General features: G+C 31.9%; 1 protein-coding gene across 1 annotated transcript; it reads right to left on the bottom strand.

Moving 5' to 3' along the window:
• Positions 1-1,481: 1,481 nt before the first annotated feature.
• LOC145574626 (serine/threonine-protein kinase SAPK7-like) lies at positions 1,482-10,299 on the bottom strand. The gene is made up of 9 exons (XM_081632457.1): positions 9,879-10,299; positions 9,668-9,742; positions 9,390-9,491; positions 6,219-6,272; positions 6,016-6,108; positions 5,763-5,855; positions 3,564-3,668; positions 3,366-3,464; positions 1,482-2,140 (listed from the first exon to the last, which is right to left on the bottom strand). Exons 1-9 carry the CDS (start codon positions 9,996-9,998, stop codon positions 1,820-1,822), a joined length of 1,062 nt encoding a protein of 353 aa, XP_081488583.1. The 5' UTR covers positions 9,999-10,299; the 3' UTR covers positions 1,482-1,819.
• Positions 10,300-14,724: the final 4,425 nt, after the last annotated feature.

Below are 14,724 nucleotides of genomic sequence, written 5' to 3'. Positions count from 1 at the left end.
AAATAATAAAAAGTTTGACTTATTTTTAGTGGACCACTCAAATTTTGTATTATTTTTGACAAATTTTCCTTTTTATATAAGGTCAAAATTTAAGCAAATCAGAAAATTAGATCAAATATGAAAATATATATGTTTAAATCAGATTTTAAAAAATAAGTTTAACAATTCGGATAAGCAAAACTAAGGCGAAATAAACGTAGCCTCCGTTCAACTTTTTAATTCAACTTGGTATAAGCTTATTACAAATATAAGCAGATTAGATTAAATTAGATAAGATCATATCAAATCTTGTAATATTCCATTTGATATGTTTTTGTTTTATGAATTAGGATACAAATAATGTCAATTTGAAAATCAGATTTGGTAAAAAAAAAAATAAAAAAATAAAAAAAATAAAAAAAAAAATAAAAAAAGATCAGACTAGATTAAATAATGTGAACGGGACCAAATAATTATGTATAATTCGTAAATTGCATGCTTCAAATTATTTGTTCAATTAGCATGTAATCTTAATTAGTTAGTTCACATATATGTTATTTAAGGCCCTGCTCTTAGGGATGTAAACAAATCGAGCTATCAATAAACTACTTGAGTTCAAGCTCGATTGAAGCTCATTCATGTTTGTAAATGAGCTTGTACACGAACATAGATAAGTTGTTTCAAATAAGTTCATGAACAACTCGTTTATATATATTCATCAGCTACTCGTTTATTATTGCTCATGAATTTCTCATTTATTTATGTTCATGAGAGTTGATAGGATGTGATATCTCGAAGACGCAAAGTGCTTTTATGTGAAATATAACTTTGATATAAATTGTTCTTTAACTTTATATAAATTATTGACTTATATACCATTGAGTAATTATTATGCTATTTTGAGATATTCAAATGTCAAAAGTGCAAAACTCATTTATTAGAGAAGCTCATTTATAATTAAACTCGTTCATAAAAAACTCTCGCTTATCAACTCGTTTAATAAAATCAACCGTTCACAAACTGATTGAGAATACTATAGTGTACTAAATGAACTGAGCTTGAACAAATTTTTGAGCTCGCATGAAAGCTCGAGATCATGCTCAGACTTGATTAAGTTAAATGGACTTAAACATGAACAAAGTGGTACTTTGCTCGGCATATTATTGTTGAATTGAAATTATTTTGTTGAGCTATTATTATTTTATTGAATATAAACTAATTTTAAAGAGCTGAAAAATTCTATATTATTTTTCTTTTTTTTCATGATATTTTTTTTACTAATTAATTTTTTTTTTTACTAAACTTATTTTTACTTAATTTAAATTTTAATTGGATATTATTTTTAAAGGTAAGAGAACAAAGTATAATTCTAGACCTTTTCAAAGGTTTTCAATAAGAGAAATATACAAGTACTGAATAAATAGCATTCCCTCTATTTCTTCTTGTTCTTTGCTTTCATAACCACTATACTAAGCAAGATAGACAGTCCATTCACAATAATATACCAAAAAAACCCATAGTATAACTAATTTACTACAAACTGTAGTTTGTAACACTTCAATTTGACAGTGTCAACATGACCACATCAAGCATATGATACACTTCATACTTCAAGTATCCATCAATCATAATAAGGGGTAAAAAAAAAAACAGGTGACATTTTCTAGTGCTCCTACCTTTATACAAACTAACAGTACCAAGTCACAGGCTTACAGCCTCAAACATCTTAAATTTTTTCAAATTTTGGGAGCACTAATTATGCCACACGCCCACACCTATGCACACTTTGATAACCATAAAATTTATGCAACATATTGACTACAATGGCAACAACACCAACTTAACTAAGAGCAAACTCTCCACTTGCATGTACTTGTTTCACGGTTTTATCATACTCGTCCTCTTCATCCTCTTCTTCTACTTCTTCTGCATCTTCATCATTATCGTCTTCATTCTCATCCTCCCATCCTGGGACAGGCCTTGCTGCAGGAGCAGGTTTCCTTGCCTCCCCCACAATTTTCATGATCTCTTCCACGCTTTGCAGTGTAGCAAAGCTTGGGTTATCTTTTTGGTAGTAGACGGCTTGAGCTTGTGGAGTTAGTTCCTTAGGAAGATTCTTTAGGAACCATGGATGGCTTCTGATTTCCTTAAGGGTAATTCTCTGCAGAAACATGGGAATGTTAATAACACAGAATAATTTTAGTCTATATAACCCCATATTTGCAATAATTTGGACAAATAACCATCTATAATATTGGATTCATGTACATAGATTAGATCAATATAAATGCAGTTCAAATTCGCAAATTTTCTTATCTACTCAAGGTACACCAATCTTTTGTCTTCAAAGACATTTAAAATGGGAATATTTAGCCATCAAAATAGTATATAAATTCAGCGTCTTAATCTAACATTTGCAGGACGATATATGTAGAAAAAAACCATGTATAAAGCTCAATGCAAAACACTTTAGGAAGCAATTAGTTCTATACACTATTCCATAAACACCAGAAAAGATCCTGAAAAACTAGGATACCAAGTACCATAACATATACCAGCAAGTCAACAACTCCTCATAACAATGGGTAAAATTGTGTTGTTTGCAGAGAATAGACCATTAACTAATTTGACACGTTACATAGACAATGGCTGAGAGAGAGAGGGGGGGGGGGGGGGGGGGGGGCGAGGGAAGCTTATGGCTGAGAAGAAGTTGAGAAAAAATAAAGATGAGCAGGCAAAGGTTACACTGTATGCTGATCAACTCACTCCATGCAGAATGGATGAGAATTCCAAGGCTTTATTTTCAAAACCAAATAATCCTCATCTGAATTTATATTTAGTAATGATTTGAAACTTTTTTTAAAGCGAAGAGATACAGTTGTGAGTTGAACTTGGTACCTTGTAGACCTAGTCAAAGCAATTTGACCTTATTTTTAGTGTGAATTGAGCTTGATAACCCGAAACCTTTTTTATGATACCATTCGTCATTGAGAATGACCTCAACCCCACCAATTTTTTTGATTTTTTCTAAAGTTTGTATCTTTATTTTGGAATTTAAGGTGAAAAAAGGGTGGCAATAAAAGGCTATAGTATTTATAAAAAAGATACAGCACAACATGCCATTTGCCAAAGTCAACTTATGAGCCAAAAAAAGAGGTAATGGAGAATGGAGTCTTGGAGACTGGTAAAGAACAAATCAGGTAATTCTTAGACAATGTAGATTAACATTAGGGTTCTACCAACCATGATTTATAACATAAAAGATAAAAATTAAATGCAACAATATTTAGACCACTTTATATATTTCAGCAGCTAATGGCAGCCAGAAAAGAAACATTGTCAACCAAAGAACAGACACATAGAGGAAACTTCAGCAACATACATACCCTGGTTGGATTGGTAGTAAAAATTCGAGAAAGCAAATGCTTGCAGTCTTGTGATATGTGAACATATTCTGGAATTTTGTATTGAACAGCCATAATCCTCTGCAGAACATATCATCAATAAAACAGTTAAAAACTGAATTAAAAAATACAATTAAAACCTCTACAAACTCATTATGAGAAGTGAAAAAGAGAGATTACTGTAATTGTCTTCCTGAAGTTCTTTGGATCCTGAGGGTCTTCAAAGGGATATGCTCCAACCAGCATTACATATAGGGTCACTCCACACGACCACACATCAGCTAACTGAACATGAACACTAGCGTCAGAAAGTTTGAAATATAGGCTGATCAAGTACAGAGTTACATTTAAATTTTCAGCAAAGATAATGTTAATTAAAAAGAATGGGTACAGACTACAGAGAGTTTTTTTTTTAATCATTACCCACCAGAAAAACATGTCGGTTGAGGCTACAACAACAATAACGACAAAGACTTAGTCCTAAAATGATTTGGGGTCAGCTAACATGAATTGTCATGAGAAACTGCCCAAAATTTTTGAAAAAGTGATGCAATGATAGTGGATGAAAAATGAGAAAGAACATAATGAGCAAAAAATATAGGGGCAGTGTAATGTGAAAAGCTGAAAACCCAAAAGGAGGATATAAAAATAAGATTTGGGAGTTTAATAAAGGGGGGCTAAGGGGAGATTACAAGGGAGCAAAAGCGGCGAGTAAAAACCCCAAAAAAAGGTTTTTAAAAAAACCTTAAAAAATGAAGTAAATAGAGTTTGCAAAACACAATGAGTTTAGGCACACACACACACACAACAACAAAAAAAAAAAAAAAAAAAAAAAAAAAAAAAAAAAGGAGAAGAAGAAGTTATATATACTTAAATTCATGCAGGTCCTCATGTAGGTATTTTCCCTCCACCCTGCCCTATCCAACAACATATTTTCCTCTATCCCCAAAACACTCATATCACTCTCTACCACCCTCCTCCAAGTTTTCTTAGGTCATTCCCAACCCCTCGCAATCCCATCCATTTGCCACTTTTCAGGCCTCCTAACCAAAGAGCCTCACTCAATCTCCATCTTACATGGCCAAATCACCTTAGGTGGTTCTCCCTCATCTTATTCTCAATATATGTAACCCCTATCCTCTTCCAAATTATCTCATCCCTCAATTGATCTTTTCTTGTATAACTATACATCCAATGCAGTGTACACATCTCCGCCACATCTCTACCATATCATCTTATGAGCATGACAATGCTTCATACCCAACATTTTGTACCATATAATAAAGCAGGCCTAACAAAAAAAATTACAAAACTATACAAGTAATACAGAGATCTCGACCATTATCAAGCGTAAAATAAATCACTTCTTGATGATGAGACTACTGAGAAAAGACATGAAAATTGCCTGAATCTTGCCTAGAGTTTTATTTGAAGAGCACCCTGTTACTTCTGCACAGTCCAATATGTGAACCATAGACAGCCCCAGAAAAAAGGACTAAATTCATCTCAAATAATAAATTACATTTGACTTGGGTAGTCAAAGCTTGCTAACTATGGCTATAATTTCTTAGTTGGAGTGAAAAAGTACCTTTGTAGGCTTTTTTATATTACTTGGTGTCTTATAATTATTACATGTTTTATTGATAGACATTTTTTTTTAAATATCTAAATGGCAAATTCTAGTGTGAAATGTCAAATTGAGGCTGTTGTTTTAAGCTTCCTGAAAACATTGTGTTTCCGATGGTTTTATCGAGGAATAAAATGACCATATAAAAAAAAAAAATGTTGCTACAACTGACAGTTATTTGCAATAATGGCCATGAACGTAAATAGTCAAAAACTCTATAATAACATGTACAGAGGTTCAAATAATAAAATGAATAAACAATTAATACCTCCATTCCTATCCATTCTTGACATTCACTATTCTCACGGATTTTTAGGCAATAAGCGAGGGTGTTGATGTGATGAGTGGGTATAAGAAATAAAATGGATGAAGTAAGAGAGGGAGTGTATAAAGGTAGGTAGGTACATTATAAGACAAAGGTAGAAAAGCGTAAATAATGTTGGATAAAGTAGTAAATGAAGTTTGCAAATAAAAAGGTAAAAAGATTTAAGGAACGAACACATTGGTAAAGTGCTAAGAATGTTTAGGATGCAATCAACATAATGTTTTTAAGCAACAAATCTAACCAAAAAGTCAAATGTGACCTATTATACAGAATTGGAGGAAACACAAATTATCACATCTTTTATCTTAATCATGGGTCAACCAGTTAAGCTGACCAAGAGATCTGACACCAAAAACACACTACATTTCTATATCATATGAAATTATCAGACACAGTATTTCCCAACCAGGCAACCACGGAGACTCACCTTGCCATCATATTCTTGCCTCGAAAGTACTTCAGGTGCTATGTATGCTGGAGTACCTACAGTGGATTTAGGCCTTGAATGCAGAAGAGATGACTGCAAGTTGCATTTACAACAATAAACACATCAGTAAACTGACTAATTATTAAAGTACTTAAATTATAAACTTAAAAAGTCAAATAAACATGCGAAGCCATCAAAAATACACATGTCATGACTTCACGGAAAATATAAATATGGTAAAATTCATTCGAACCTTGGAATAACCAAAGTCACATATCTTTAGGCGGGGAGCTGGATTTCCATCTAATAAAGTGTTCTCCAGTTTCAAATCTCGATGACAAATTTGCTGCAACAAAAAAAAAATAAAAAATAAAAAAGCATGTCAGCTAAGCTCTGACATAAAATTAATAATAAAAATACATCAAAAACTAAGATAGCAAGGATATGGTACTGTACCATGGAATGGCAGAAGCTAACACCTGAGATCAGTTGCTGGAAGAAATATCTTGCCTGGAAAGAAATTCAAACACAAATCTCATTAACTATAAGAGAATGCTAAACGTAGCCTAACGACAACAAGTACATAATATGATGTAGAATCAAAGGCACACTTTGAAGAAGCTATCACTTTTCGTAGACACCCTTCGCTTAAATTTGTATGCATCTAAGCAAGAATTACACAATTTTGCTTTTTTCGTTATCAATTTTAACTTGTTGTATCAGTTAATAAACTCGTAGTTTTACCATTACCCTTAAAGTGGGAGTTTTACATTGTGTAGGGTGTAAATAGGGCTTGTTATAAGTCCAAAAGAGATTATCAGATATTCCTATTCATAACAAGTTTATCATTAACTATTTGTATAAATAAAATATTTCTATCCACAATTTAGGATTAGAGAGTTGATATAAAAAATATAAAAAAATTTATTTAAAAACATCTTAGTGAATTTTAATCGAGGGTTAGAAGTAACATTGAAGCCTCTAATTTTAATTCAGGATTGAATTAGGATTATAGCCTGATTGCTTAGATTACGAGTATGGAGTCAAAACCCTAATGGAATATTTAGAACTGAAGTTTGACCTAAACATACTTAATAAGAGGAAATCGTAATTATCAAGATGATTTGATAAAATAGTCAAATAACTTTATAACCTTTAATCGAAAAATAGCGGTTTTAAACTAAACTAACGGTACTAGCCAAAATTTGTCGTTAATGGTGATAGTTATTCTAACATTTATCTTGAATGAGTTAGTGGAATGAAAAGGGTATTAAATAACAAAGAATTTGATGAGCAAAATAAATACAAGATTGCTATTCTAAAAATGACTAGATATGCTTCTATATGGTTAGATAACATGAAACCTCAAAGAAGTGGGAAAGAGAAGATCTATACATGGGAAAAATTCAAAGAAAAAACAATCCCAAGAATATGAGCAGGAACTATACATTAAACTAACCCTCTTATGCAGGAAGATGAATACACAAAATAATTTATATAGTGTGATATTCAAGAAAGTGGGACTTTAAGATTGTGGGCTAATTAAAAGGGTTGTAGAAAAAGATCTCCGTCAAAGTTGATCTCAAGAACACCCTCTAGTAGTTATAAAAGTAATGCAACCAACTACAAAAGTGGATCTCACGATTGTCAAATCTAGTCCAGCGTCAAGTAACCACAAGTCTTTTACAAGTGGATACAACAATGATCCTAAGAAGACTATAAAAACAAGAAGGTGATCATTAGAGAAAAGTAGCAGCAAAAACAGATATGCTTTGAGAGTCACGACATAAAACAAGGGAGTGTCCTAATGCTAAAGCTCGTGGAGTTCTTACAATTATTTACCTTCAGTTTTAGATATAAGGAATGGAAGAGGAATGTTGGTTTTGATGCTCCTTCACGAATGATTCATTTACTTTGAAGTCACAATATACAATTGATCCTGAATTCGCATTAACTTGAAAACCCTACTCAATCATATATTGTGCAAGATGGTTTTTTGTTTAAGGGTAATAGGTTGTGCATTCCTCATTATAGGGTACAAGAATTACTTCTTTAAGAGGTGCATGGTAGTGTATTGGCGAGTAATTTTGGAGCGAAGAGTACTTCTAAGGGCCCTTACACTCCACTTCTAGTTCCTAGGAAAGTGTGAGTATGGATTTTAAAATTAGACTTCCTAGGAACTCAATGTGGTAAGGGTATCCTTATGGTTGTTGTTAATTCTTTAAGATGGCACATTTTATTTGCCATAAAACAGATATGCTTCTTATGTTATTGATCTCTACTGCAATTAGATAGTGAAGTTACATGTCATTCATAGAAGTACTCTCTCTGATTGTAACAATAAGTTTCTTAGTCACATTTTTATGGAAGTTTGTAGGTACTAAATTGTTTAGAACTTCCCACCATCTAGGTCCAAGGTCACTAATCAGCAAAAAGATGAGTTTGCTTACAAGAGATTTCACTCTACTATTACATATCATTCTTCATTTTGAGGTGGTGTATGGCATTAATCCATTTCTTCCAGTGAAATCGACTCCTTTTAAAAAGTGAGATTGAACATATAGCATCAAAGAAGAAACTTGAATCTTCTAAAAAAACTTGTGCGAAAGTGAAAGCTCGGAAGATAATAAGCAATATCAAACTTCAAACTTGAGCTATTAAGAGACATTCTCTCAAGCTAGAGATTTGGTTTCAATACATTTGAGGAAGGAACATTTCCCCTGGTAGAGAAAGAACTTAACGTCAAGCTGATAGTCATTGGAGATATGGAGATAGTGCATACAAGATTGAGCTACCTAGTGATGTTGAAGGCATGAGCGTTAACTTTAATGTCAAGAACTTACCTTTAATGTAATGTTCGACAAATTATTTTGAAGAGGGAGGAGATGATGTAGAATCAAAGACACCCAATGAAGAAGCTATCACTTTAAAATTTGACACACTTGGGTCTTGGATTTAATTTATTTGCACATAGGCAAGAGTTTTTATGTTGTATTACTTGGCATATTGAATACTTACGTGTTAGCCTTCTATCGATTCCCAAAATGCAAGTTGTAAGTTGGGCATGTTCGATATTATGCTTTCATATTAATTGCAGGTGTTGTCATTTACTACATAAATAAATGATGTATAACCTTTTGATTAAAAAAAATATACTATGTATATATTCTTTGTGAATTTTATAGTGTTAGAAGCAATAGGATTAAATTGGAATTATTGTTTGATTACTTAGATTAGGAGAATTTAAGGTGTCAAAGCCCTACTCAAGGTAGATGTAAAAGTCCTAGGAGACCGAAACACTAAGAGCGAACAAAGCGTAACTTTTTCATGGATTAAACTTAGGGTGGGAATGATTACTAAAAATACAGTGATTTTTTTATTTTTTATTTTATTTTTTTTATTAGACAACATGCTATTGAATATCAGTTGTTACAATAATCCCAAACAAGAACGCAAATGCAAATAAGTACATTAAAACCCCTAGTAATTAGTTAATTGTAACATAAACTACTCACTACAAATCAACTTAATATACAATTTAAACAAACCCAAAAATTTTAAAAATTAAAAATAGAAAAGGCATGAACCTAAATCAAAAAGTAAATGAAAAAAACATTTGATATATACCTCATCCTCGCTAAAACGACCGGCAGTGCAAATCCGATCAAAAAGCTCACCGCCAGCGGCATATTCCATCACAATTCCCAGATGAGTTGGTGTCAAAACAACCTAAAAATTATTAAAATTTACATTCAAATTACTAACTTTTATCCTCTATATCATCATCACTACTCCATACTAGTTAGTAGTTACAATAATTTGATAAATAAGATCTCGGATCAAATCCCGTCTACACCACTGCCTCTTTATAACAATAATATAGAACAATTAAACCCCAAAATTACCTCCTTAAATTGAATAATGTTAGGGTGACGAAGCGACCTGTGGTTGATGATTTCTCTTGCCACACTCTCATCAATCTGCAAAAAAATAATCAAAAATGCAAAATTTTAATAAATTACCAACTGGGTACTTTCATGATTTCTTTTCTGAATTAAACCCAGAATTAAAATTCAAAAAATTCACCAAAAAAAAAAAAAAAAGTAAAAAAAAAACCTTTTGTCCACGCTCGATGAATTTCATGGCAACAAGTTCTTTAGTTTCTTTATGACGCATTAATCTAGCAACTCCAAAATTCCCAGCACCCAATTGCTGCATTACCTCGTACTTTTCCATTTTTTTTGGTTTAATTAAATTTAAATTCAATTGGGTTTTTTTTGTTTATTAAATTTATGATTTTTTGTGATATGGGGAAAATAGGAGAATCAAGTGTAGAAAGAAGAAAAAAGGGGAGAGAATAAAAAGCAAAGTTTGTAATTAAGAAAAGGAATTGAGTGATTAAAGAGAGGAGAGAGAAAGAGAGTAAAGTGAAGAGGAAAAGCAGGTGGGGTGGAATGTTCAATGTTGATTGCTGAAATGAAAGAAAGACTCAGAACAAAAGAGAATTAGAGAAGGTGCGTGTAATGTGTTAATGTTTGTTATGAGAATATTTGCTAATGTCCGACTTTACCCAATTAGCCCGTACCGCCCACATTCCTTAACTCCGATAAGATATGAATAGCCGGATAAGGATACCATTAACCGAATAACCGCTTTTGGTTATTAACCATTAATAATTTTGTATCCTTTGACATTAGAAAGATAATAAGTTACGGATTATTATTTTCTTTATTTTTCACTTTATTCTAATTAATTATTTACATTTAATTAAGGAAAAATTAGAAAATAACTCTACAAATTTCACAAAAAATAAATTATAACACCAAAAATTCTCAAAATTTTATCATAACATCACAAAAAACCAAAAAAAAATTGATTTCACCACCATCACAAGAATCCGTTAGTGGGACCCATCAAGAACACGTGTCACTCATCGATTGGTTTAAAAAAAATTAAAAAAAAAAACCTAAACCCTTACCTAGCCCCATCGTCGACACCCTCAGCCACCGAAAAAAACCTACCGGAGCCAAATTGAAACACCCTAGCCACCGAAAACCCACCTAACCCAACCACCGAAAATCGGCGTTTGAACCCCAACGATCGGAATTCCAACCGGCCAAAAACGACCTCTCCTTTACCCTTTCACCCTCAAAATGGCCGGAATAAGAATTGATTAATAAAAGACGGATAATTAATTAAAGGAAAAATTAGAAAATAAGATACTGCCATTTTGAGGGTCAAAGGGTAAAGGAGAGGTCATTTTTGGTCGGTTGGAATTCCGACCGTTGGAGTTTAAACGCCGATTGGAAAAAATAGATTACACCGTGTTCACATTCAACAAGATAAGAATTGATTATTTTTTAATTTTTCAAGCTAATCTAGTCTAATTCTAGTAAAATTAAGTAATAAGTTACTCCCTATGTCCCTATTTGTTTGCTTCATTACTAATATAGTAATATTGGAGTCAAACTTTGATAACTTTGACCATTAATTCTCGTTAATTTATAAGAGATTATATAGTCAAATGGGGTCTTATTGGATTCATCTCGTTGTATATTTATTAATATCTAGTTTTTATAATTTTCACGCTTATTAAAATAAAGATACATTCGGTTTAAAGACGCTTCTTGGAGACCGTGATAAGTGTAACACCCTAGAAATTCCTTTCTTTTAAAATACCTGTTTTGCCCTGTTTAAAACTTTAAATAGGAATATCTAAGACATTACCGCCACCGTGAAAACGGCTAAGGCAACTATCAAAGACACACAGCGGAAGACTAATTTCAAAACCATTCAAAACAAGTCAACTTGAAATGTCAATCAACGAAAGTAAAGTCAAACCAAAGTCAAACGAAGTAAAATAAAATCAACCTACAACTTGGAACCATTATAGGCCCTTATTAAAACTAAAACTGAACTCAAAACTCTTTTCGTTAGTCACACATAATAATCAAGTCATAAATAATTAAAACAATAAACACATCATATACTTATAGAAACTAGCATGATTAGCTCTTCACTCATGCTCATTCATGAAAATGCTTCATCACCTAAAAAGCTTATCTCTACCTATTTTCCACTACTCTCCATTAAAAATGGGTCATCATAGGGCCAAGATAACGACAAAGCCAACAAACACACAAAACACACAATCAGCAAAGCTAAGTACATAAGCGTAATTAACACACTAGCATACAATTACCTATCAACACACAACTTACCTTATTGCACCTGTTTTTCAAGCATACAACATTCAATAAAATTTCTCACTAGACACTACATAATTTATTTAATGCTGACTACACATCGAACGGGTTTCCCACTAGCCTCCTCCAATAAAATTGAGGTTACTGACATGGGAGCTAACCGTGCTAGCATCAAAAACCACTCGTAAGTGGCGGAATTCCTGCGCATAATAATAATAAAAGGAATGTACAGCGTCCTGTACTCCAGTAGAAGTTATGGTTAAATATAAAACCCCATATGTTCATACTCAAGGTATATACGTTCCAAGAGTTCTGGTGCGTAATCTCTTTCACTTTACGTTATTTACAGATTATTAAACTCGGTGATGACTCTCAAACCATAATCATTCAATCAACAATAATTAATCAAACAATCAAATATACCAATTTAATTCTTGAATAATTAGTGACCATATAACATTTAATGTTGAACCCTTTTTAATTCTACCTCGGTGCCATTGACACCTTAAACGCATAAAGCGCCACAAATCGTATCCCTCGGTGTTAAAAACACCTTAAGTGCACTAAGGCACCAACATACAATTTATTTCTCATGTACATAGACACTTATATAGCTCCTTCCTCATGCTTAAAGCATTAATAAAAATTATATGAACCATAATAAAATTCCTTTTTAATATCTTAAACCAAATTAAACATTTAGTTTAATTAAACATGCTCTCTAACATGCCACAAATAAATATGTGGTTCATAAACAATATTCCAGACTATAATTTTCCATCCAATAATCCATCACAATCAAATCATGCTTCATAATCCCATCACCAATAACATCCAATTCATAATTTCCATTCCAAATCTAGCATGATTCTACTTGTAATCAATTAAACACATTTAGCATGCTACTACATCAATAAAAATTTATGCTAAGTACGCGAACGTACCTTGAATACGATCTTAATATCGCCACAATTAATATAAATCACTCACTTCAAAGTCTCCTACAATTTAAAATCATAGAAGAGTATTAAAATCCTCTCTACACAAATTTCCAGCAATATATACTATTATAAAACCCCTCATAATTTGTTTAAAATAAGCTGAAATTATATTTAAAACATCATACTTTAATCCCAATTAATGGGTAATTAAAATTCCTTACAGAAACTTGATTTTTAATGCTTTACCAAAAATTCCAGCACTATATTTTAATTAAAACTTGCTGTAATTTAGCCTTAAAACACTTTAATCAAAAGTCTAAACCATTATACATCATAACCCTTCAATAATTTACAAATCAAGAACCTAGGGTTTCAAAAATTGGGGCTTTTTAATTAAAAACATAATCTGAAAATTAATTAACATAATACTCATAATCAAACATCAAAAATTAAATCACAAAACCCATAATTAATATTTAGATCTAGGATTAAATTGATTTTTGAAATAAAGTTTTAAAATTTTTGTTTGTTCGAAAACAATGGCTGGCCGGCCACCACTGCCGGCCGCCGCCGGCTGCTGCTGCTGGTGGCTGGTGTCGGCGGCCCACCGGTGGTGGTGATGGCCGGCAGTAAGGGGGAGCCCGAAAAGGGGAAGGGGAAAAGAGAAAGAAAAAGAAAAGAAAAATAGAGAGAAAAGGGAAGAAGTTTACCTTGGGTTTTCTCCACTCTGGGCAAAGTTGATTTGCCTCATATGTGGGATATTTATACCCCTTCTCTAGAAACCCTTCTCCCAAAATTTTCCTCTTTTAATTTTCCTAATCCCTTCCCTAATAAAACTTTACTTAAAATAAAACTTTCCTAAATTAAACCCCAACTTCATTAAAATAATTAATTAAATAAACTTTCCTTTTATAAATATTTCCAAACTTATTAAAATAAATAATTAAAATACTTTAAATAAAACATTTCAATTTAATTAAATACTCCTCAAAATACTTATTTTAATTAAAATACGTATAAAAAATACGAGGTATTACAATAAGTCAAATGGAACAAAAAATAAGGGACAAAGGGAGTATGTAATAAGGTAAACATGGTTTTATGAGATATAACTACGTAGTATTTTGAATCTTAACTAGATTAATCGATAGAAAAACACAATAAGTTTCATTCTTCTTTTTAATAAGTCATTGGATTCAAGTTTGGGTTGTAATATACTAATAGTCAAAACAAGTCAAGTGAAGTTGAAGCTCATTTACAATTAGCTTATTATGTAAAATATACATGCAAATATTTATTTTAGACATATTTGTTTTAAGTCGGTTTGGCTAATTTAAATTTCTTCAATTCAAACATGGAACACATAATTCAATACTACGTATTTTCATACGTATTATGAAGCACTTGTAAAGTCCTGCAAATTTGGTTGGTAATTAAGACTTGACATCAAATCTCGTTCATCTGTCAAACCTTTGTAGCCCCTTATACACCAATTACTATTAAGTATAATTCATAATTACTATTATAAATCCTCTATTATATAAGTGAAGGGAAGGTGGTATTAACTTCCTAAAATGTTCAAATTGCAAATACTTTTATTTAGTTTTATAATAATTAAAAATATTCCACCAAAAAAAAAAAATAATTAAAACTATAAAACCCTAATATATATGGTTTCAATTAAAAGGTTAAAAGGTTGAATTTTCAAGTATACTTAATTATGGAGCCAATAAGGAACATAAATGAGGCAAAACTAGCAACAAATTTTTTTTACCCCTTGGTGAGAATAATTGTCTAAGTACCTAAAAAGGCTAA

The sequence above is a fragment of the Chenopodium album genome, chromosome 13 (assembly GCF_948465745.1).
Source record: "Chenopodium album chromosome 13, dcCheAlbu1.1, whole genome shotgun sequence".
Taxonomy (NCBI): Eukaryota; Viridiplantae; Streptophyta; class Magnoliopsida; order Caryophyllales; family Amaranthaceae; genus Chenopodium; species Chenopodium album.
The sequence above is the reverse complement of the archived record's forward strand: the minus strand, read 5'-3'. Positions and strand labels throughout refer to the sequence as shown.